This window comes from Ovis aries, chromosome 1, assembly GCF_016772045.2.
Source record: "Ovis aries strain OAR_USU_Benz2616 breed Rambouillet chromosome 1, ARS-UI_Ramb_v3.0, whole genome shotgun sequence".
NCBI lineage: Eukaryota > Metazoa > Chordata > Mammalia > Artiodactyla > Bovidae > Ovis > Ovis aries.
In genome coordinates, this window is record NC_056054.1 from 19,667,574 (window position 1) to 19,694,028 (window position 26,455).

General features: G+C 40.6%; 1 protein-coding gene across 1 annotated transcript in view; it reads right to left on the minus strand.

The window, feature by feature from the left end:
• Positions 1 to 552: 552 nt before the first annotated feature.
• Positions 553 to 26,455, minus strand: part of ZSWIM5 (zinc finger SWIM-type containing 5) — a 169,525-nt gene continuing 143,622 nt past the window's right edge. Inside the window, exons 12-14 of the mRNA XM_027969186.3 lie at positions 4,649 to 4,812; positions 4,086 to 4,167; positions 553 to 3,364 (exon numbers count right to left, since the gene is read on the minus strand). Of these exons, the coding sequence (XP_027824987.2) occupies positions 2,502 to 3,364; positions 4,086 to 4,167; positions 4,649 to 4,812 (1,109 nt within the window). The 3' untranslated portion in view covers positions 553 to 2,501. The remainder of the gene's footprint in view (positions 3,365 to 4,085; positions 4,168 to 4,648; positions 4,813 to 26,455) is intronic.

Below are 26,455 nucleotides of genomic sequence, written 5' to 3' on the forward strand. Positions count from 1 at the left end.
CTTCCTAGGAGTGGGAGCTGTGACATGTGCAGGGAAATGGGGTCCCTACAGCATGTGAAGCCAGGGCTTTGTGTCTGGGGAGGAAGAGTGTATAGATCGGAAAGGGACACAGAAACGGTTAGAATATTCAGAAAAGCCTGTTGAGGAAGATGGAGTCTAGGTGAGCAGGAAGAAGCTGAGAGGCCTTCAGCTTTGACCCGAAAAGTTGGGAAGAGGGCATAAAGATCGGCTGAGTTGCTTAGACATGCATCACGGAGCTGAGAAGGCTTCTGACACCGATAGGCTTCTTTTCTGTGTATACCCTCTAATTTTCTCAGTATCTTGATGTTTCTGCTCATCATGATGGTACCTACTTTCTGGGGTCCGGCCCTGATGTGCCTGTGAGTTCTGGAAAGCGGTCTGGTGCAGTAGGAAATTCTTCATTTGTCATTCCACATCTTAGTAGAGTGCTAGGAACCCTCTGTGCTATAGGCCTAACCAGCTCCCTGTCCCAGCCAGGGTGATGGAGAATACGGAGAAGGGCCCCATTTATTGAAATAACACAATTTCTGATTTTAGAAAAATGATCTTTCCTGTGATCCGTGATTTATTCATAGAAAAGCACTGTGAGTTCACATACTTGCTAAAAAACGGCAACTGTGATACAGAAATGGGAGTGGTGTCTTTTTTTTTTTTAACCAACCTATCAGGCTGAGAGGTTGTACGGTCCATGACGGAACAGTAAGACTTCAGTAGCCACAAACAGCAAATACAAATTTACGGTCAGTGTGGAGGGGGAAAAAAAGTGACATAGTTTGTCAGAGAAAGCGAAGTAAAGCAGACAGGTCCTTAGTTCACACTCTAGCTATACCACCCCTTCCCTATCACACCCCGCCCCCTACTCGGAAACTAAGACAGGAAACAGTAAACACCAAGTCACTGGCATCTAGGACTCCTGAATGCCTGTGCCATCTCCCACAACAATTCCAGGCGAGGAGGGGGCAGGAAGCCAGCAGGAGCATGACACACTGTGGAGGCCAGTCAGAGAGAGCAGAGGGTTGTCCACCCGGGCTAGAAACTAGTCAGGGCAAGGCCAGATGCATTCCAGCCGCAGCCTCCAAGTCAGTGACCCATGGGACTGTGGCAGAAGAGGGCAAGGAAGCTTGAGGTAGAAAGGCAGGGGAAGAAAGCAGGTGCAGGGGAAGCAGAGAAATGTGGCGCTCAAGGAGCCACTCGGCAGAGGGAGTTAGTGCTCAGAAGCTTGTTGGGTGACAGTGATGAGTACAGGAGCCACAGAGATGGGGAATGTGTTTAGCTGGCGCGAGAGAACAGAGGAATGGGCATGAGAGATCTGGCAAAAAGAAGGGACACATTCATGCAGATCCTAGAACATGAATTCACAGACAAACCTACATGTGGCAATACCACAGTTACTCAGACAGAGACAGAGACAGACCAAACAGATTTATATGCGTGCACTCGTGTGGCCAGATACACACAGGCTAGATGTGCATCAGCAAACGCAACAGACACACAGATATGTACTACAGTATGCTCACACATGTGCATAACCTCACAAGCCCACCGTCCAGCACACAGACCTGACACATACACATATGTGTGCACATACAGGCGTGCATAGATACACCAGTGCACACAGACACACGTATTTAGTCATTCAGGTCTCTATGCACACTTAGAGATGAAACCAGACACTAACACAACGGTGTCCAGAGCAGATGAACATTATGAGCTCAGTGGCCTCCCAGACGTTCACCTTCACCTGTTTCTCAGGAACTCGTCAGACTCCTAGAGAGGCTGTGTGAGGCAGGAGCAACCGCTTCCGTGTCCTCGTGGCTTCGTGAGGTGAAAGTCTAAGTCCAGACTGGGCCTCCTCACCCATCACTGGGTTTCTGCATAGACTAGACTTGAGATTTCCTCTTAACTGGCCATTTTTCTCCCTGCCACCCCCAATCTTCCACTGCCAACAGAATATACTCTGCAAGGGAAACCTGAGAAATGGTTGTGAATCTCCTCAGAAAACAAGCCTATCTTCCCACCCACAGCTACTTCAAGTACCCATCAAATTAGAACCAGAATTATAAATAGTTACAACTTTACAACATAATTGGCAACACACAGACTATAGTATTTACAGTACCATAAACGCTTCTGTTTCTCTGGTTACGCAATCCCTGAGACGGAACAGTGTTCTGTGTTTGCCAAGGGAGAGAGGGGCAATGCCCAGGACACGCAGGATACAAGGGCCTGAGGTGGAATGTTGTGGGTACTGATCGGTCTGCAGGGCCCTGCTCCTCCAGGAACAGTGGGCTGTTGTAAGAACCCTGCCCAGGCAGGCATGCTGGCTACAGCTGGACTCTCCCCATGCTTAGCCCTGTGGTCCTCTGGCTTCAGCCACAGGTGCTCAGAGTCCTCTCAGGGTGGACAAATGCTTGTGTCCGTGGCCTGACCTGATGGTACCTGGGAGCCCACGCTGCCCTGGCAGCGAGCCGTCTGCTTTCTCAGCCGAAGCGCTCTCGCACCAGCAGCATCAGCTTCTTCTTGCCTTTGTAGATCTGTTTGAGGTTGTCGATGAACTGGGCAAACTGCAGGTGGCCATCCTGCGGCAGCAGGAAGGTCTCCCGGGCCTTGCTCAGAAACTCAATGAACTCTCCATAGTGGCGAGGGCTGATATGCGTCAGGCGCGAGTGTGTGGTGTTGATGTAGGCATTGATGGTGGCATCCAGCAGCTGGCGCAGGGGAGCCTTGTCAGTGGACATGAGCTTTCCGGAGCTGCGGCGGCCTGGGATGCCGGCCAGTCCAGGAGCAGTCACCGTGCAGCGCCGGAGGATGTCTGAAAGCACTGTGGCGCAGTGCACGCTCTTCACCACCAGGGGGATCAGGGCCGCCAGCTCATTCTTGCCCAGGGAGTGGCTGAGGGCGCAGGCCCAGAGCACATCGTTGATGGCCGGGTGGGTGTCCTGGTTGTAGGCCAGGTTGAGATGGCTCATGGCCAGTGAGGCCAGCTTGAAGGCACGTAGCGGGTAGCCACGGAGCTCCATGTAGCGGGCGATGGTGAACAGCTGTGAGTGAGTCATGCCGCCAGCCGCAGCATCGATGGCGATCTGATAGGCTGCTTCGAAGGCGATGTGGTCCTTCTCACATAGGGTAAGGGCCGACAGGGCACAGCTCTGCGGATCCTTCATAGCGCACTGCAGGGCCAGGGTGCGAGCACAGCTGGCCAGCTCCTCCCGCTGTGGATAGTCAAGACTGAGGCGCAGGATGGTGGTGTGGGAGACGGCTGTGGCAGCCACAATACTGGTAGCCTCGGTGGGGGTGAAGAGTGTGTACCAGCTCTGCAAGATGCTCACCAGGGCCCGCACACCTGTCAAGGAGAGGCTGTGCTCAGCCATGGGCCTCCGGGTCCTGATCCAGGTCTACTCAGATTGCCATTTGGGGTGAGAATTTGGCCTGCAGGGACAAGCTCTCTCTCCTCAGCAGCCCTGAGATGATCTGCAGTAACCAGGGCTAGGGGGGCAACCCTGGTGGCCAGACCCCATGTGAGGTCTCTTCCTATCCCTTCCTTCCCCCAGGTCAGAGGTTTGAATGTTTCTGCAGGTGCTCTTAGCCCCTCACAAGGATGGAGCAACAGAGCCTGTGGTTTGCCTGCTCCAAGGCAGGAGTCTCAGATCTGCCCCTGGGTTTTCTCGCTGAAGTGAAGCCTCTCAGGGCAGAGTTTTGTGCTGGGGCTTTGGGCACTAGATGAGGTCTTGAGCCTCCAAGTTGTTTGGGATTTCTCAGAAGCATGGACAGGGACTGGGACTAAACAACTCCTAAGGCTGCACTTGAGTACTGGTGGCTGAAAATTATTCTTTCAGAATGTTTCTATCGGAGGATCAGAGTGCTGCTTGCCCTCAGGGTACGATCCAAGCAGTGAGGGAAGAGCTTGGTCAGGCTGAACAGGGCCATCTTCTCCTACCAGCAGCCTCATCCTTTCCTAGGCCATCAATAATAGGAATATGAGAGCTCTAAGGATTCACTGTCCTGTCCCAAGAGTAGGGCCTAGGAATCCTTTCCCCTGGGGGCACAGGAGCTGGGAGACTCACCCACTTCTGTAGCACAGGTTACCAACCACCGCACCATCTCCCGGCGCCTCCAGTTGAGGGTTGATAAGGTCATCCTCATCACCTGGGTGAAAAGAAGTGGCATTCCCAGCGGACTAAGCATAACTGCTATAACCTGTCCCTCCTCTTTGCCATTCATTTATGTACATGTATTTATTTATGCCTTAAACAACCATCTCTCCCCTGAGAAGTACAGATGGGTTTGTTTAATTTCTGCCCCATCCTGCCACCAATCAGATAGAAGATTTCTCTGATGACCTGTAATGAATAAACCCCTTATTATCACACCTTGACTTGGAGGAATGGGGGTGGGTAGGGAAAAAATGGGGACCCTGTGGAGCCTAAGGCTATACTGCTTAACTGGCCTTAACTTCAAAACAGAGCCCAAAATTGAGTCCTAACCTTGTGACTAGCCTAGAAGCTATGTTCTGGGGACACAGAAAGAATCAGACCTGGCCCATGCCCACTCCAGTCCTCATGGGATCTTAACTCCCTGTCACTAGGCCAGAAGTTTAAAGTCGGGATGGCCCACTCCTCCTCCATACCTGTAGCCCCAGCTCCAAGGCCACGTTGAGCAGGGTGCCATCTGTACTACTGTCCGTGGGAGTAGCAATCTTGAATGCATCTTGGGCCAGTTTGAAGATGAGGGAGGAAGAATGGATGTGCTTCTGTATTGCTTCCAGGATTGTTCGGAGCCTCAGCGTGTCCCCTACAGGCACCAAGAGAAGGGGCAGGGACAAGGTCTTCCTTAAAGCTTCCCTGAACAGTCAGCTGATCACAATAGGTGCTGGCTGAACTGGCTGGTATCAATGCACTGAATGCTTCCGAATGGTTGGGGTGGTCAAGCTTTGTCTCCACTGAACCCACTGGAGGCTCCTTCCTTCCCCAGGCACCCATGCAAATTCACTTCTCTCCACCTTTTCATCGGCCTTGACCCCTTACCCTTTTTTCCCCTCAGGATCTTTAGGTCCCAGAAATAACTTTTTCTAACACCTGAATTTTGAGAGCTACTTATACAGGAGAAGGAAGCCATAGTACTGCCAAGAAAGTATGCCAGTCCCATGGTCTGCTTCTCAGTACAGTTCCCTGTAGCTGGGCTACCACTTCTTATCCAGCAGGCAAGTATGAGTGCACAGAGTTACGGAATACATTGCAGGAAAGCCATGGGTACCATATGATGTAAAGGCAGTAGGGTATATGAAAGACTGGTGTTATCTTCTGAAGGGGTAAAATGTGAAATAAAGATAGAAGAAAAAGTAGGTCTTATGTCTTACAAAGAGGTGCAGTGCTAAGAGTGTACAGGCTTTGGAGTAAAATACATTGGGAAATGAACCTAGTTCAGCCACGTACCAGACCAGTTACTTCATCTATAAAATAGAAACAATGACCTTTTAAGGTCGTGGAGGGAATTATAAACAATTTGTGTACAGGTGATATGTGTGTGCATGCACATAAATGAAGAGAAAATATGCAGGGATATTTACAACACTGTCTTAGCAGTAGTAGTTATCTTTGGGTGTCAGGATTGAGAGATCACCTTTTTTCCTTCTATCCTCTTTAAAAACAATTAAGACATTTAATAGACTTTTTTTTTTTTTTTTTGGTGGGACCTTAGTTTCTCAACCAGGGATCAAACCCAGGCCCTAGGCAGCGAGAGCAGAGTCCTAACTACTGGACAGCCAAGGAAACCCTGACTTTATGTTTTTAAAGTGGTTTTAGGTATACAGAAAATTGAGCAGATAAGACAGAGTTCTCACATATCCCCCTCCCTCCCCTTTCAGTTTCCCTTATTACTAACATTTTACATTGAATGAACACTGATACATTATTAGTAACTGAAGTCCACAGTTAACATTAGGGTCCACTGTGTTATACAATCCTATGGGTTTTGACAAATGCATAGTATCATGGATCTGCCGTTACTATGTCACAGAGAATAGACTCATTGCTGTAAAAATCTCCTGTGCTCCACCTGTTCATCCCTCTTCTCTTTGCTTCTGAAACTACTGATCTTTTTACTGCCTCTATAATGTTAACTTTTCCACAATGTCGCAGATTTGTAGTAGTATGTAACCTTTACAGACTGGCTTCCTTCAGGAAGCAAAATACATTTGTTTCCTTAAATGTCTATTTATGGCTTGGTAGCTCTTTTTTTTTTTTAATTTAGTTTTAGTTGATGTACAATATTATATACATTTCAGGTATACAACATAGTGATTCACAATTTTTAAAGGTTATACTCCATTTATAGTTATAAAATACTAGCTATATTCCTATAATATATCCTTGTAGCTTACTTATTTTATACATAGTAGTTTGTACCTCTTAAACTCCTTACCCCATCTGACCCTCCTCCCCACCTTACCTCCCCGCACTGTTAACAAGTTTGCTCTCATACTCTGTGAGTCTGTTTCTTTTTTGTTATATTCAATAGTTTGTATTTTTTATATTCCACATATAAGTGATATCATGTAATATTTGTCTTTCTCTGACTTAACTTACTTAGCAGAACACCCTTCGATTCCATCTATGTTGCTGTAAATGGCAAAATTTTCTTCTTTTTATGACTGAGCAGTATTTGATTATATATTTATACCATCGCTTCTTTACCCATTCATCTTTTGATGGGACACTTAGGTTGGTTCTATTTATTATCTACTGTAAATAATGCTGTCATGAACATTGGTATACATGTATCTTTTTCAATTTGTGTTTTACATTTTTTGGCTATATACCAAGGAGTGGAACTGCTGGGTCATATTGTAGTTCTAATTTTCTGAGAAACCTCCATATCATTTTTCACAGTGGCTGCATCAATTTACATTCCCACCAATAGTGTACAAAGGTTCCCTTTTCTCCACGTCCACACCAACAGTTGTTATTTGTGTTCTTTTTGATGATAATCATTCTGACAGGTGTAAGGTGATATCTCATAGTGGTTTTTAATTTACATTTCTCTAATAATTAATGATATTGAGCATCTTTTTATGTGCTTGTTGACCATCTGTACTTCTTTGGAAAAATGTCTATCCACGTTTTCTGCCCATTTAAAAAATCAAGTTGGTTTTTTTTAATGTTAGTTCATATGAAATGTATATTTTGGATTTAATTCCCTATTGGTCACTCTATTTGCTAGTATTTCTTCCCATTCAGTAGGTTGTCTTTTCATTTTGCTGATGATTTTCTTTGCTGTGCAAAAGCTTTTAACTAGGTCCCACTTGTTTATTTTTTATTTTCCTTTGATTTAGGATGCAGTAAAAAAAAAAAAAAAGACTGCTATGATTTGTGTTAAAGTGTTCTGCCTATGTTTTGAGTTTTATGGTCTCCGGTCTTATATTTAGGTCTTTAATTCATTTGGAGTTTATTTTTGTGTACAGTTAATGTTCTAATTTTGTTCTTTCATATGTAGCTGTCCAGTTTTGCAGCACCACTTATTGAAGGGCACTTCATTTCTTTATGTTGGTAAATAATATCCCACTGTATGGATCTACCTCAGCTTGTATATCCATTCACCAGCTGCAGGATATCTTGTTTGCTTCCATTTTTTAGGCAATTACAAATAAAGGTGCTATAAGCATTTGTGTGCTGGTTTCTGTGTGGACAGTTGTGTAAGTTTTCAACTTATTTGGGCAAATAACTAGGAACATGATTACTGGATCATATAGTTAGACTATGTGTAGCCTTGTAAAAAACTGACAATCTCTCTTCCAAAGTGGCTGAACCTTTGGCATTCCCACCAGGAATGAATGAGTCTCTGCTGCTCCACATCCGCACTAGTGTTTGGTGGTGTGTTTTGGATTTTAGCCATTCTAACAGGTATATAGTGGTATATAATTTTTGTTTTAATATGTATTTCCAGTCCATCCTAAAGGAGATCAGTCCTGGGTGTTCACTGGAAGGACTGATGTTGAAGCTGAAACTCCAATGCGTTGGCCTCCTGATACGAGGAAGAGCTGACTCATTGGAAAAGACCCTGATGCTGGGAAAGACTTGAGGGCACGAGGAGAAGGGGATGACAGAGGATGAGATGGCTGGATGGAATCACTGACTCAATGGACATGGGTTTGGGTGGACTCTGGGAGTTGGTGATGGACAGGGAGGTCTGGTGTGCTATGGTTCATGGGGTCTCAAAGAGTTGGACATGACTGAGCGACTGAACTGAACTGAACTGAACATGACATGTCCTGGTGAGTATCTTTTTACATGCTTGTTTGACATCTATATATCTTATCTGGTAAGGCATCAGTTCAGGTCTTTAGTGCATTTTAAGATTCAGTTGTTTTCTTTATTCTTGAGTTTTAAGAGTTATTTGTGTATTTGGAATACAAGTTTTTTATTAGATACTGTTTTGCAAATATTTTCTCCCAGGCTGTGGCTTTTCAATGTTTTTCATATAAATTTTAAATTTTAATGAAGTCCTACTTACCAATGTTCTTTTCATCGACTGTATCTAATTTTGGTGTTGTATCTAAAAAGCTATTTCTGGGAATTCTCTGGATGTCCAGTGGTTAGGACTCTGCGTTTCTACCGCAGGCAGCCCAGGTTTGATCCCTGATCAGGGAACTAAGATTCCGCAGGTCACACAGTGTGGTCAAAAAAGTTACTGTCAAACACAAGATCATCTAGTCTTTCTCCTGTGTTATCTTCTAGAAGTTTTATAGTTTTGTGTTTTATATTTATGTCTATGATACATTTTGAATTTATTTTCATGAAAGGTATAAGGTCAGTGTGTCTATATTCATTTTTTAAAATGTGGATGTATAGTTCTTCTAGTACCATTTGCTGAAAATACTATCCTTTGCTCCTTTGTCAAAGACCAGTTGACTGCATTTGTGTGAGACTATTTCTGAGCTCTCTATTTTGTTCCATGGACCTATTTGCTTGTTCTTTTGCAAATGCCACACTATTTGATTACTGTACCATATACCATACATGGTACATACTGTACATGGTAGTTCTATTTTTAAAATTTTTTTGAGAAACATCCATCCTGTTTTCCATAGTTGTTGTACCAATTTACATTCTCACCAACAGTGTACTCCACATCTTTTGTCTTTTTGATAATAGCCATTCTAACGTGTGAGGGAATATTTGCAATATTACCTCTTTTCTAACATATATATTTAATGCCATAAAATTTCCCTCCAAGCACTGCTTTCATTGCTTCCTACATTTCTGATTAGTTGCATTTTTTTTTTAGTTTTAAACTTTCATTTAGTTTCAGAATATTAAAATTCCTGAGAGTTCACCTTTGATCCATGTGTTACTTAGAAGTGTGTTTAAACTCCATAGTTTTGGGAATGTTCCAGTTATCCTTCTGTTAATAATTTCTAGCTTAATTCCACTGTGATCTGAAAGCACACTTTGTATGATTTCTATTCTTCTAAATTTACTGAGATGTGTTTCATGGTTCAGAATGTGGTCTATCTTGGTGAACATTCCAGCATGTAAGCTTGAAAAGAATGTGTATTCTATTGTAGTTTGATAAAAGTATTTTGTAAATATTAATTAGATTCAGTTAATTAATGGTGGTGTTCAAGTATAACATTGATTTTTTTGCCTGCTGGATGTATCACTTACTGATAAGAGGTACTGTGAATTCTCTGAATGTAAAGGTGGATTTCTCCATTTCTCTTTGCAGTTCTATTGGTTTTCCCCTCACATATTTTGATGCTTTGTTGTTGGATGCATATACAGTAAAGATTATGATGACTTTTTAGATAACTGACTCCTTTATCACTGTGTAATGCCCCCTTTTATTCCTGATAATTTTCCATTTATTGAAGTCTTTGTTTAATACAGGGATTCCAGGTTTTTCTTGATATGTGTTAACATGGTATAACTTTCTCTACCCTTTACTATGTTGTTGGTGAAAGAATCAGACTGTGGTTAAGAAACAGTTTTAGAGATGAAAGTAACAAATTAGCTCAGTTGGTACACATGCTTTCCTGGGAGAATATCTTTTCCAGACTCTTCCTGCTTTTAGTGCAGCTACTTTGGTAGTCTACAGGGTATGGAAAGTAGGGGTGAGAGTGTCGACAATACCTCATTATGTGTGGTTTGTTTAAGCCCTGGCTTCTGTTTTTAGTGCAAAATATGACATGACTGAGTGACTTTCATTTCACTTTCATATGGAAAGGTAAAGTGTAGAAGTTCAAGTCACAGAAGAATTAAATATGTACCTAAAGGTACTAGGATTAAAATGAAGCCCAGTACTGTTTAATGTTTGTACTTAGGGTCATTTGCTTGCTTTAACACTGCCTCTTTATTAATTCCTTTACCTATTAATTGTGGTAAAAATACATATACTAAAACTTTCTATCTTAATCATTTTAAGTATACAATTGAGTACTGTTAATCACATTCAACACTGTGGAATATCATTCATTGTGTAAATAGCAGCACCATATATTTCCAAAAGTTTTTGAATCATCTTAAACAGAAACTCTGTACCTATTAAGCAGTAATTCACCATCATCTCTCCCTTTAGCCCAGGAAATTTCTATTTTCTGTCTTTATTAACTTGCCTATTCTAGACATGTATGTTCAGTTCAGTTCAGTCACTCAGTTGTGTCCGACTCTTTGCGACCCCATGAATCACAGCACGCCAGGCCTCCCTGTCCATCACCCTCTCCCAGAGTTCACTCAAACTCACGTCCATTAAGTCGGTGATGCCATCCAGCCATCTCATCCTCTGTCGTCCCCTTTTCCTCCTGCCCTCAATCCCTCCCAGAATCAGAGTCTTTTCCAATGAGTCAACTCTTCGCATGAGGTGGCCAAAGTACTGAAGTTTCAGCTTTAGCATCATTCCTTCCAAAGAACACCCAGGACTGATCTCCTTTAGGATGGACTGGTTGGATCTCCTTGCAGTCCAAGGGACTCTCAAGAGTCTTCAACACCACAGTTCAAAAGCATCAATTCTTCGGTGCTCACTTTTCTTCCCAGTCCAATTCTCACATCCATACATGACCACTGGAAAAACCATAGCCTTGACTAGATGGACCTTTTTTGGCAAAGTAATGTCTCTGCTTTTGAAAATGCTGTCTAGATTGGTCATAACTTTCCTTTCAAGGAGTAAGCGTCTTTTAATTTCATGGCTGCAATCACCATCTGCAGTGATTTTGGAGCCCCCCAAAATTAAGTCTGACACTGTTTACACTGTTTCCCCATCTATTTCCCATGAAGTGATGTGTATGTGGAATCATACAAAAATTACTTTTGGTGTGTCTGAATTATTTCTCTTAGCATAATGTCTTCAAGTTTCCCCCATGTTGTACCATGTTATCAGAACATAGTTTCTTTTTTAATGACTTAATGTTAATAGTCCACTGTATATATATACACCATATTTTGTTTACCCATTCATTTGCTGATGGACACTTAGGTTGTTTCCAATTTTTGGCTGTTGCAAATGATGCTGCAGTGAACACTGGTATATAAAGTACCTGTTTGAATCTGTTTTCAATTCTTTGGGGTATATACATAGGAGTGGAACTGCTAGATGATACGTTAATTTTATTTAAAAATTTCAGGCACCATCACACTATTTTCCACAGCAGCTATTAATCACTTTACATGTGCAATGTAAAAGAAAAGCTATTAATCACTTTACAGCAGCAATGTAAAAGAATTTCTCCATATCCTCACCAAAGGACTCCATGCTTCCACTAAGGGCACCCAGATTCAATCCCTGGTTGGGGAACTAACATACCACAAGCTGTGCAATAGCGCAGCCAAGCCATCCTAGTGGGTGTCTTCCCTAATGACTAATGATGTTTTTCCTTCATGTCCTTATAAGCCATTATATATCTTCTTTGAAGAACAATCTCTTCAAATCTGTTGCCCATTTTAAAATCCAGTTGTTTGTCTTTTTTATTGTTGAATTGTAGTTCTTTATATATTTTGTATATTAAGCCCTTATCAGATATAAAACATAAATTTTTTCCATCCTTTTTAAGTTGTCTTTTCACTTTCTTGGTAATGTCCTTTGATGAATGAAAGTTTTTAATTCTGATGAGGTCCAAATTTATTCTTTTCTTTTGCTGCTCATGCTTTTGGTGTCATAACCTAAGAATTGCCAAATTCAAGGTCCTATGTTTTCTCTTATGAAATTATGGCTTTAGTTCTTATATATAAGTAATTGATCCCTTCCTTTTACTTTCACTCTATATCTTTAAAGTGAGTTTCTTATAGACAACATATAATTGGTTTTTTTTAAAATCCACTGTCAGTCTGTCCTTTTTTTTTTTTTTTTTTTAGCCAAGCCATGCAGCTTGAGGGATCTTAGTTCCCCAATTGGAGATTGAACTGGGGCTTCCTGCAGTGGAGGCATGAAGTCACCTCTGGACTGCCAGGGAATTTCTCCTTTCTTTTTTCCCCCAGTCTCTCTTTTAATTGGCTTATTTAGACCATTCACATTTAAAGTGATTATTGATATACTTGGATTAATATCTACATTTATAACTTTTTTATTCATTGAACTTGTTTGTTTTTAAAAACCTTTCCTCTTTTCTGCCTTCTCTGGTTTAAACTGAGCATGTTACATGATTCAATTTTCCCTTCTCACAATTCTTTTCAAATTTCACAGTTCTTTTCAAATTTCACAATTTCTTTTCAAAGTTACTTTAGTGTTTGCCCAAGAGTTGCAGGATACATTTACAACTAATCTAAGTCCATTTTCAAATAACTGTATCACTTCATAAGATACCTTAGTATTCTCAATTCTTCCTTCTATCTGTAACATCACTGCTTCATTGATTTATCTTTAAGCTATATTAACCCAATACATTTCTATTATTATTTTGAACAGTTATTAGTTCAATTAAGAATTTTCTAAAAACCAAAGGATTTATTTTACCTTTCTGCGGTTCAGTTCAGTTCAGTGGCTCAGTTGTGTCCACTTCTTTGTGACCCATGGGCTGCAGCACGCCAGGCTTCCCTGTCCATCACCAGCTCCTGGAGCTTACTCAAACTCATGTCCATTGAGTCGGTGATGCCATCCAACCAGCTCCTCCTCTGTCATCCCCTTTTACTCCCGCCTTCAACCTTCCCAGCATCAGGGTCTTCTCAGTGAGTTCTTTGCATCAGGTGGCTAAAGTATTAGAGTTTCAGCTTCAGAATCAGTCCTTCCAATGAATATTCAGGATTGATTTCCTTTAGTATGGACTGGTTGGATCGCCTTGCTGTCCAAGGGACTCTCAAGAGTCTTCTCCAACACCGCACTTCAAAAGCATCAATACTTCAGCGCTCAGCTTTCCTTATAGTCCAACTCTCACAGCCATACATGACTACTGGAAAAACCATAGCTTTGACTAGATGGACCTTTGTTGGCAAAGTAATGTCTCTACATTTTAAAATGCTGTCTATGTTGGTCATAACTTTTCTTCCAAGGAGCAAGCTACTTTTAATTTCATGGCTGCAGTGATTTTGGAGCCCAAGAAAATAAAGTCTTTCACTGTTTCCATTGTTTCCCATCTATTTCCCATGAAGTGATGGGACCAGATGCCATGATCTTAGTTTTCTGAATGTTGAGCTTTAAGCCAACTTTTTCACTCTCTTTCACTTTCATCAAGAGGCTCTTTAGTTTCTCTTTGCTTTCTGTCATAAGTCCAGTGTCATCTGCATATATGAGGTTATTGATATTTTTCCCGGCAATCTTGATTTCAGCTTGCGCTTCATCCAGTCCAGCACTTCTCATGATGTACTCTGCATAGAAGTTAACTAAGCAGGGTGACAATATACAGCCTTGATGTACTCCTTTTCCAATTTGGAACCAGTTCCATGACCAGTTCTAACTGTTGCTTCTTGACCTGCATACAGATTTCTCAGGAGCCAGGTCAGGTGGTCTGGTATTCCCATCTTTTTAAGAACTTTCCACAGTTTGTTTTGATCCACACAAAAGCTTCGGCATAGTCAATAAAGCAGAAGCAGATTTTTTCTGGAACTCTCTTGCTTTTTCAATGATTCAATGGATGTTGGCAATTTGATTTTTGGTTCCTCTGCCTTTTCTAAATCCAATTTGAACATCTGGAAGTTCACAGTTCATGTACTGTTGAAGCCTTGCTTGGAAAGCATTACTTTGTTAGTGTGTTAGATGAGTGCAACTGTGTGGTAGTTTGAGCATTCTTTGGCATTGCCTTTCTTTGGAATTGGAATAAAAACTGAACTTTTCCAGTCTTGTGGCCACTGCTGAGTTCTCCATATTTACTGGCATATTGAGTACAGCACTTTCACAGTATCATTTTTTAGGATTTGAAATAGCTCAACTGGAATTCCATCACCTCCACTAGCTTTGTTCGTAGTGATGCTTCCTAAGGCCTACTTGACTTGCATTCCAGGATGTCTGGCTCTAGGTGAGTGATCACACCATCGTGATTATCTGGGTCATGAAGATCTTTTTTGTATAGTTCTTCTGTGTATTTTTGCCACCTCTTCTTAATCTCTTCTGCTTCTGTTAGGTCCATACCATTTCTGTCCTTTATCATGCCCATCTTTGCATGAAATATTCCCTTGGTATCTCTAATTTTCTTGAAGAGATCTCTAGTCTTTCCCATTCTGTTGTTTTCCTCTATTTCTTTGCACTGATCACTGAGGAAGGCTTTATCTCTCCTTGCAATTCTTTAAAACTCTGCATTCAAATGGGCATATCTTTCCTTTTCTCCTTTGCGTCTTTTCTTTTCACAGCTATTTGTAAGGCCTCCTCAGACAACCATTTTGCCTTTTTGCATTTCTTTTTCTTGGGGATGGTCTTGATCACTGCCTCCTGTACAATGTCAAGAACCTCCATCCATAGTTCGTCAGGGATTCTTGCCCACAATAGTAGATATAATGGTCATCTGAGTTAAATTCAGCCATTCCAGTCCATTTTAGTTCTCTGATTCCTAAAATGTTGATATTCACTCTTGCCATCTCCTGTTTGACCACTTCCAATTTGCCTTGATTCATGGTCCTAACATTCCAGGTTTCTATGCAATATTGCTCTTTACAGCATTGGGTCTTCTTCCATCAGCAGTCACATCCACAACTGGGTGTTGTTTTTGCTTTGGCTCCATCTCTTCATTCTTTCTGGAGTTATTTCTCCATTGATCTCCAGTAGCATATTGGGCACCTACCGACCTGGGGAGTTCATCTTTCAGTGTCCTATAATTTTGCCTTTTCATACTGTTCATGGGGTTCTCAAGGCAAGAATACTGAAGTAGTTGCTGTCCCCTTCTCCAGTGGACCATGTTTTGTCAAACTCTCCACCATGACCCATCCATCGTGGGTGGCCCTACATGGCATGGCTTATAGTTTCATTGAGTTAGATAAGGCTGTGATTCATGTGATCAGATTGGTTAGTTTACTGTGATTGTGGTTTTCACTCTGTCTGCCCTCTGATGGAGAAGGATAAGAGGCTTATCCTCCTGATGGGAGAGACTGACTGAGGGGGAAACTGGGTCTTGTTCTAATGGGCGGGGCATGCTCAGTAAATCTTTAATCCAATTTTCTGTTGATGAGAGGGGCTGTGTTTCCTCCCTGTTATTTGACCTGAAGCCAAACTATGGTGGAGGTAATGAAGATAATGGCGACCTCCTTCAAAAGGTCCCATGCCCACACTGCTGCACTCCATGCCCTCAACCCTGCAGCAGGCCACCACTGGCCCATGCCTCCGCAAGAGACTCCTGGACACTCACAGGCAAGTCTGGGTCAATCTCTTGTAGGGTCACTGCTCCTTTCTCCTGGGTCCTGGTGCGCACAAGGTTTTGTTTGTGCCCTCCAAGAATCTGTTTCCCCAGTCCTGTGTAAGTTCTGGCGGCTCTATGGTGGGGTTAATGGCAACCTCCTCCAAAAGGGTTTATGCCGTACCCAGATCTGCTGCACCCAGAGCCCCTGTCCCTGCAGCAGTCCACTGCTGACCCATACCTCCGCAGGAGATGCTCAAACACAATTCTGTCTCAGTCTCTGTGGAGTCTCTGGGTCCTGGTGAGCACAAGGTTTATTTGAGCCCTCTGAGCAAAACAAAGATGATGGCATCTGGTCCCATCACTTCATGGGAAGTAGATGGGGAAACAGTGGAAACAGTGTCAGACTTTATTTTTTTGGGCTCCAAAATCACTGCAGATGATGACTGCAGCAGCCATGAAATTAAAGGGCACTTACTCCTTGGAAGAAAAGTTATGACCAACCTAGATAGCATATTCAAAAGCAGAGACATTACTTTGCCGACTAAGGTCCGTCTAGTCAAGGTTATGGTTTTTCCAGTAGTCATGTATGGATGTGAGAGTTGGACTGTGAAGAAGGCTGAGAGCTGAAGAACTGATGCTTTTGAACTGTGGTGTTGGAGAAGACTCTTGAGAGTCCCTTGGACTGTAAGGAGATCCAACCAGTCCATTCTGGAGATCAGCCCTGGGATTTCTTTGGAAGGAATGATGCTGAAGCTGAAACTCCAGTACTTTGGCCACCTCATGCAAAGAGTTGACTCACTGGAAAAGACTCTGATGCTGAGAGGGATTAGGGGCAGGAGAAGGGGACAACAGAGGATGAGATGGCTGGATGGCATCACTGACTTGATGGACATGAATCTGACTGAACTCCGGGAGTTGGTGATGGACAGGGAGGCCTGGCGTGCTGTGATTCATGGGGTTGCAAAGAGTCGGACACCACTGAGTGACTGAACTGAACTGAGCATCTCTGGCGGATATGGGGTTTGATTCTAAATGCAATTTCACCCCTCCTACTGTCTTACTGGGGCTTGTCCTCTGCCTTTGGACGTGGGGTATCTCCTCAAAGTTGCTCCAGCGCTGCGCAGCTGCCGCTCCAGCACCACCTTTTTTATGCCTTCTCTAACACTATTCCTTTCTTCACATGGATCTAAATTTCAGATCTATATAATTTTCCTTCCCTGTGAAAGATTTCTTGCATTTTGTTGGCAATAACTTCCCTGAGTCTTTGTCTGAGATAGTCTTTATTTCTTTTTTCAAAGGATAATTTATTTGGATACCTAATTCTAGGTTGGTGGTTTTTTCTTGCAACATTTAAAATATTTCACTTCACTCCCTCTTGCTTGCATGGTTTGTGAAGTGAATTCTTATCTTTGTTTCTCCATAGGTAAGGTTGTCTTGTTCTCTTGCTTCTTTCAAGAAAGAAAGAATTCATGGTATTCATCCTGCTCAGTGTTCTCTGAGCTTCCGGGATCTATGTTCTGGTGTCTGTCACAAGTTTTGGTAAATTTTCAATCATTATTACTTCAAATATTTCTTATACTGTTTTCTTTCTTCTCCTTCTGGTATTACAGAATATACTGCATATGTTATATATCTTTTGTTTAATTGTCTCATGGTTCTCAGATATCCTGTTCTGGGTTCCTCCACCCCCATTCTTTTTTAACTTTTGCATTGCAATTTGACATGTTTCTTTTGACATTCATAATTTAAAATTTTGGAAATATTCACATGATTCAATGTTGAAAAGATACAAAAGATAAATAATGAAGAATTTTCTCCCTCTTACCTCTGACCCATAGTCACCCAACTCCAACCCTATGCACAACTGATAGTGTTTTACTTTCCAGGACATCTTATGCATAGTAAAGAAACACTGTATTTCCCCTCCTTTAGCATAGTATATACAAATTTGCATATCATTTCCCCCTCACATATTAGTGTATCTTGGAAATTATTCTACATCAGTACATAAAGAAATTTTTGTTCTTTTACATGACTGCATAATATCCCATTTATGGATGTACAGGTCCATAACTGCTTCTTTAAAACTCTTAGGTTATGAATGCATTTGGAGCCTATTATATAAAGATAGTTTGTGCATATATTATATATAATACTCACACTGGGTCTGGGGCAGCATCCTATAATTAAACACATTATTAGTTGTTCAGCAAAAGTATGAATATTCATGCTAGGTAGGATAAATAGCAAAGTTAGTATTGAATTTTTTTGATACAGTAATAAACTGATGGATGAAACAGTGTGATATAGACTAAATACTTGGGACTCTTTAATTCTAAGGAAAATACTCAATAAAACCTCAAACCAAGATACACTTCTAAACATATGCATAAGTAAATACTTCTTCTATCTGGTTTCTTGAGGATATTGGACAAAAGGCTTCATCTGCATTGCTATTACTGTCACCAAAGAACAGAGTTGGGAATTTAATGATGGGCCTGGAAAGAAATTCTTTAATGATGAAACAACTACAATAGATGACCTTAAAAAAGGAGTACTTCTAGGATAATGTGTCTGATTAATACAGATTTCTACATAAGCAGTCTTTTTCAATTAACTAAGCAGCTATAATCCTTTTTCACTGATAAATGCATGTTATTCAAGGCCAATTAACTGCTCATACATTTCCCCCATACTGTCTATGGATATTTTTTTTCATCTGTTACATTTCATAATTGTCATTATTCCTAGCCTCATGCTTACTTGGGATAACACTATTTTAACAATTCTTCTATCTTGCAAGGAATGTACAATAGGGATATAACTTAAAATAGTGTATATATTTTATGATGTCAGCTTGCTCTAACTGAACACTTCTACAATCTTCAGTTCAGTTCAGTTCAGTCGCTCAGGCGTGTCCGACTCTTTGCGACCCCATGAATCGCAGCACGCCAGGCCTCCCTGTCCATCACCAACTCCCAGAGTTCAGTCAGATTCATGTCCATCGAGTCAGTGATGCCATCCAGCCATCTCACCCTCTGTCATTCCCTTCTCCTCCTGCCCCTAATCCCTCCCAGCATCAGAGTCTTTTCCAGTGAGTCAACTCTTCGCATGAGGTGGCCAAAGTACTGGAGCTTCAGCTTTAGCATCATTCCTTCCAAAAGAAATCCCAGGGCTGATCTCCTTCAGAATGGACTGGTTGGATCTCCTTGTAGTCCAAGGGACCCTCAAGCGTCTTCTCCAACACCACAGTTCAAAAGCATCAATTCTTCGGCGCTCAAACTTCTTCACAGTCCAACTCTCACATCCATACATGACCACAGGAAAAACCATAGCCTTGACTAGACGGACCTTAGTTGGCAAAGTAATGTGTCTGCTTTTGAATATGCTATCTGCTGCTGCTAAGTCACTTCAGTCGTGTCCGACTCTGTGCGACCCCATAGACAGCAGCCCACCAGGCTCCCCCGTCCCTGGGATTCTCCAGGCAAGAACACTGGAGTGGGTTGCCATTTCCTTCTCCAATGCATGAAAGTGAAAAGTCAAAGTGAAGTCGCTCAGTCGTGTCCGACCCTCAGTGACCCCATGGACTGCAGCCTACCAGGCTTCTCCATCCATGGGATTTTCCAGGCAAGAGTACTGGAGTGGGTTGCCATTTCCTTCTCCGGAATATGCTATCTAGGTTGGTCATAGCTTTTCTTCCAAGGAGTAAGCGTCTTTTAATTTCATGGCTGCAATCACCACCTGCAGTGATTTTGGAGCCCAGAAAAATAAAATCTGACACTGTTTCCATTGTTTCCCCATCTATTTCCCATGAAGTGATGGGACCGGATGCCATGATCTTCGTTTTCTGAATGTTGAGCTTAGGCCAACTTTTTCACTCTCCACTTTCACTTTCATTAAGAGGCTTTTTAGTTCCTTTTCACTTTCTGCCATAATGGTGGTATCATCTGCATATCTGAGGTTATTGATATTTCTCCTGGCAGTCTTGATTCCAGCTTGTGTTTCTTCCAGCCCAGCGTTTCTCATGATGTACTCTGCATAGAAGTTAAATAAACAGGGTGACAATATTCAGCCTTGACGTACTCCTTTTCCTATTTGGAACCAGTCTGTTGTTCCATGTCCAGTTCTAACTGCTGCTTCCTGACCTGCATACAGATTTCTCAAGAGGCAGGTCAGGTGGTCTGTATTCCCATCTCTTTCAGAATTTTCCACAGTTTATTGTGATCCACACAGTCAAAGGCTTTGGCATAGTCAATAAAGCAGAAATAGATGTTTTTCTGGAACTCTCTTGCTTCTTCTATGATCCAGCGGATGTTGGCAATTTGATCTCTGGTTCCTCAGCCTTTTCTAAAACCAGCTTGAACATCAGGAAGTTCATGGCTCACGTATTGCTGAAGAATTTGTTAAAGCATAAGATTCTTGGGCTATATTCACAGAGATTCAGATTCAGAATTTGCATTTCTAACAAGTTTCCAGGTCATGCTGATGCTGCTTATCCACTGATCATACATTGAGTAGCAAGGTTCTGACTTATTTAGACTTTTAGCCTATTAACTTTTAATGTAAGTAATGAGACTACATTAGTGACACAAAACCCTTCACTATCTTTATATACAAGTGCCCTTTCAAAGTGAAAGTCTCTGCAAAATATTTATCAATTGTTCCAAGTATCAGCAACTGTGTAAATAGCATAATTAGGTATACCTGATCAAGCTTCTACAATAACTCTTTTAGGAAGACTTGGGAGTTACCTGTTTCAAGTATATAGTATGAAAATAAATAAATATTTACATTTGTTCTTCATTGGGAGTAAAATTTCTTGGTTACAAGAAGTTCATGAGGCGTGTGTGTAGAACAGTGGTCTAGGAACGAGTATGCAGTTTTCTTCCATTCCAGCTTCCTGTGCAATGAGTTCATGTCATTGGTACAGATTATTAAGCCTGACAGAAATGATCTCTTTGATTATTCATGTTTTTTTGTTTAAATACTAACAAATAAATTGTGAACAACTCTTTTGTTTTTGGTTTTACTGCACAGCTTGCAGGATACTAGTTCCCTGACCAGAGATCGAACCCTGGCCCATGGTAGTGAAAGCAGAGTCCTAACCACTGGACTGCTAGGGAATTCTCTGAATAACTTCTGAAACATTATGGATGTTGACTTTTTCTAGCTTAATCTGGCACTTCCCAGAACTTTCACCCTGTGTTTAGAGTCCTACACGACTGAGCGACTGAACTGAACTGAACTGAACGTAGAGTCCTAAAAATCTCGTTTGCTCATCAATCACTGTTAAAGTTTTTTTTTTTTAAGAAAACAGAACAGAGCTATTTCATCAGCAGTGTATAGTTGTTCAAGACTAAGGCTTTCATTAATTGTCAATATAATTTTCATCAAAAATTATATTGAAAAGAAGTTTTATCATCATAGTTGTACAGATATTTTATACTGCAATGCTTCTGAAATTTCTGCAGCCAATCTTCTGATATCCTAAACTCACTGTAAAGCTTCAATCCTTCATGAAATAATCTAGCTTGTTTCATGAACAACAAACCAATCAGTGGCATATTCATACTGTTTCATTGTTGAATCCTTTCAATCATGGTAATGTCAATATCTTCATTTTTTGTCCTCAGAAAATTTTCTGTTCTTCTTTAGTTCTGGTCATTGTCCCTGTAAAACTTCAATACTTTGTCTTTCTATTACTTCAAGTCATGCTGCTGCTGTACTGAGCTCAGTTGTGTCCGACTCTTTGCGACCCCATGGACTGTAGCCCACCAGGCTTCTCTGTCCATGGGATTTCCCAGGCAAGAATACTAGAGCGGGTTGCCATTTCCTTCTTCAGGGATCTTCCCAACCCAGGGATTGAACCTGTGTCTCCTGCATTGGCAGTGGATTTTTTTTTTTTTTTTTTTTTTTTACCACTGAGCCACCCGGGAAGCCCAGTTCAAGTCATATGTGGTGTTAATTCCCACACTTTGCTCTTTAGTAAGATGTCTTATAGAAACACCTGATCAAATTTTGCACTAATTCTATTTTCTGTGCTGTTGATGTCACATGGTTCCTTTTCTACTGATTTTTATCCATAGGAGTATCTTCAATTTTCTGGACATTTTTACAGAATAATTAAACTCAAATTGACAAAATAACAACCATCTTAAAAAAAAGAAGGCAAACATTTTAGTAGTGAATAGCAGAGATGTCTGTGACTAGTAAGAGTGTTGAGAAACAACTAATGCCTCTTGTCAGCTGAGGCCAGGCTTTTCTTTCAACTTAGAAAAAAGTGTGGATTTTCAAAGCTTTTCAAATTTTGGAATTCCATGTGAGATTTGGTGCTAAGGTAATAAATTTAATCAGTCTCCTATTGATGGCTATTTAGAATGTTTCAAATATTTTGCAACCGCAAACAAGGCTGTAGTGAATAACTTTGTACAAACATCATTTCACAAATATATTTGTAAAATAAAATCTTTGAAGTGAAACAGCTGGGTCAAAGGATATATGCATTGTAATTATGATAGACATTTGATAGATATCGTGTAGGGCCAAATTGCCCTACACAAAGAATTACCAATCTACACTCCCACTTTACACCTTTGCAAACACAATGTTTTATCAAAATTTTTCCTTTTATTTTGAAATAATTTCAAACTCAAAGAGAAGTTTCAATAGTACTTCAGGCATCATCTTTTCTCCATGCCCTCACCCCAAACCACTTGAAAGTAACTGATTTGATACCCTGAACTCATTCCTGAGCTCTGCAGTCTATTCCTGGCAAATAAGGACACTCTTCTACTTACCTGCAACATAACCATCAAGATCAGGAAATTTATATTGATATATTACCACCTAAGAAGACATGACAAACTAAATGCAGCACGTGATCTTGTATAAACATGTGTAGAGATTTTATACAAGATCATGTGTTACATTTGTCATGTCTCTTCAGCCTTTGACAATTTGGAAAAATTCCTGAGTCTTCCCTTGACACTCATGGCCTTGACATTTTTGCAGATTAGACTAGTTATCTTACAGAATGACCTTCAGTTTGGATATGACTGATGTTTCCTCATGATTAGATGCAGGTTTGCATTTTCAGTGTAATGTAAGAGAAGTGATACTGAATTCTTATTGCCTCCTACTAAGTAATACATGATTTTGACTTAACCCATTACCCACGATATATCTATTGCCCCCAAACTTTCCTTGTGACCCTTGCTAATCCTTTTTTCCCTTCCATCCTAGCCTATACCAGATCCCACTCCCAGGAAACTGCTGATTTTTCTGTCACCATGGTGTGGCACTGCTAGAATTTTATTTAAATGGAATAATACATATGCACCATTTTTTCCTTTAGTTCGGCTTCTTTCACTTAGCATAATTTTGATTCTTCCATGGTGTAGTATGTATCAGTAGTTTGTTCCTTTTCATCACTGAGTAGTATTCCACTGTATGGTTGTTTCACAGTTTTTATCCATTCAATCTACTCATGGATATATGGATCATTTCCAGTTTGGGGTTAAAAAATAAATCTGTTATGACACTCATGTTGAATTCTTTGTATGGATATATGCTTTCATTTCCTTTGGTTAATACCTATGAGTGGAATGGCAGGATCATGTGTGCAGGCGTCTATTTAACTTTCTAAGAAACTGACAAATGGTTTACCAAAGTGGTTTAACTTATGTTCCAACCTGCAACATATGAGAGCTTCAATTGCTCTACCTCCTTGCAGGTCTTATTACAATTGTTTTTTTCTTTTTAAAATTTTATCCTTTCTCTTATTGTCTTATTTTTAAATTTTTATAAATTTATTTTTTTAATTGAAGGATAATTGCTTTACAGAATTTTGTTGGTTTCTGCCAAACATCAACAGGAAGCAGCCATAGGTATACATATATCCCCTCCCTTTTGAACTTCAAGATGTTGTTATAATGATAACTTAAAAAATTTCAACTTCTGACTGTTCATTGCTGGTATATTGAAATACTATTGATTTTTGTATATTAATCTTATATCCTGAAACATTATTACACTTATTATTAGTTCTAAAAGTTTTTTCTAGGTTCCACAGGATTTTTTACATAGACAATCATGTCATCAGAGTTTTGCTTCTTCCTTTCTAATCTGAGTATCGTTTGGTGCTGTTAAGTGTCTTATTGTACTGGCTAAAATCAACAGTTTGATACTGAAACAGAAAAGGTAAAAGTAAACAGCTTTGCCTTGTTCTTTTTTTAAAAAAATTTTAACATTTAATTTTTTTTTGCCCTACCAGGTGGCATGTGGGATCTTAGTTCCCCAACCAGGGATTGAACTTTTTGCAGTGGAAGCTCAGAGTCTTGAGCACTGTATAGCCAGGAAAGTCCCCTGCCTTGTTCTTGATGTTAGGAAGAAAACATTCAATCTTTTACCATTAAGTATAAAGGCAGTTGTAAGAGAGATGCCCTTTATCATGTGGGAAAGTTCCCTTCTTTTCCTAGTTTGTTGAGAATTTTAATGTTTTTAGTAGCAATAAATGTTGGATTTTATTAGGTGCTTTTTCCCTATTACTGAGATGATCATTTGAGTATTCTTTTTTACTCTATTATTATGGTGAAATACAGTGATTGATTTTGAATGTTTTAAACCAACTTTGCATTCTTGGAGGTAAACCCTACTTATTATGATGTATTATCATTAAAAAAATATATTATTTGGATTCAACCTCTTACAATTTTTAATAAGAGTTTTTGCGCCTATGTGCTCATGAGAGTTTTATTCTGAGTTTTTGCTTTTGGCTGTGCAGTGTGGCATGTGGGATCTTAGTTACCCAACCAGGGATTGAACCTATATCCCCTGCAGTGGAAGCACAACGTCTTAACCACCGGACTGCCAGGGAATTCCCTGAGTTTTCTTTTTTATAGTTTTTGTCTGTGTTAGGGAAATTAAAACAGAGGAAGTCTTGATCAGGCTTCAGAAGCAGCAGAGCAGACCCCTGACCTTTCTTCTGACCAATCTGGACACTGCCCAGATTCTGTGCCTGCCTGCCAGCACAGCAAGTCAGGCAGCACTTTAGATAAGAAAGGCATTTGGTCCTGAAATTCTTGAGAGCCTAGAAGTCTGGCCAACTGTGCCCAAGTAAAAGTGAAAGTGTTAGTCGCTTAGTCATGTCCGGCTCTTTGAGACTCCATGGACTATAGCTCGCCAGGTTTCTGTACGTGGAATTCTTCAGGCAAGAATACTTGAGCGGGCTGCCATTTCCTTCCCCAGGGGATTTCCCAACCCAGAGATCAAACCCAGGTCTCCTGCATTACAGGCAGATGATTTATCATTTGAGCCACCAGGGAAGCCCAAATCCCAAGACTCACAAGATAAAACAACAGCATTGTAAAAAGTTTAAAGTAAAACCAGAGTTGCATTTTTTGCACACAAACTGATATCAGTTTGCACCCTGTGACTGTAAGTAGAAAACCCCCAAACTGCAATTTGAAGTCTCACTTGTGGAGGGGACACACTGCCCGGAACCTTTTCCAAACTGGGACTCCAGACTGCCATTACTTGGGACTACCCAGCATGCTGTTCAGGTTTGGATTTTGGTCAGCCCAATTTGGTGATGTATGTGGTGTTACTCTTCTCTATTGTTTCTACTTCTCTTTTCTGTTAATGATTGTATATTGAAATTAAGTAATCCTCTGTTAAATACTGAAATTCTTTGTGTGTAACGAGGGGTTTCTTTTGTTAATGAATTCTTTGAACCTGAAACAAAGCTAAAGCTTTTGGCAAAATAGCCTGGTATTGGTATCTGGATAATGATAATTTCACAGACTGAGTTGGGCAGTATTTCCTCCTCTTCAATTTTCTGCAAGAGTTTATACAGAATTTTTATGTTTTCCTTAAATGTTTGGTAGAATTTACCAGTGAAAGATTTTTAACTAATTCAATTTCTCTGAACTTCACTTCTATTTATTCTTTTTACTGTGGTAAAATATACATAAATTTACCATTTTGAGCATTTAAGGGTACAATTCAGTGACATTAAATACATTCACACTGTTGTGCAAACATCACCACTATCCAGTTCCAGAACTTTTTAATCATCTGAAACTCTATACTCATTATATAGTAACTTCTCCTTTCCCTACCCTCTCTATTCTACTTTCTGCTCTATGAGTTTTTCCTCTAGTCTACATGCTAGCTCTATAAATTTATGATGCAATATTGTGGCCACATTATTAAAACGATATCTGCCAGGTTTACCTACTCTATGGTAATTATACTTCTTCCTTTTATGACTGATAAATAGTAACACTTTGTAGAGAGATACTATGTACAGTAAGTCCCCCACACATGAACCTTCAAGTTTGAACTTTCAAACATATGAATGTACATTCCGTAAACATTAGGTATGAGTGAAATTTCTCCTTGTCCTCTGTCTCCTATTGCTGATCATTCTTCAGCTCTACCATCTCCTATCTCCTCTCCTACCTCCAGTTAGTACTCTTCTTGCTGATTCACTTGATGCCAGCCCCTGTATGCCAGCTGAACTGTATGTACTACTGTACTTTTTAAGGTATCGTACTGTAAGATTAAAAATGCTTAATTTTTTTTCTTAGGTACTATTGTATGAAAAGTATAAATCTATTACAGTACTATAGAACTAGTTGTGTTAGTTGGGTACCTAGGCTAACTTTGTTGGACTTATGAACAAATTCG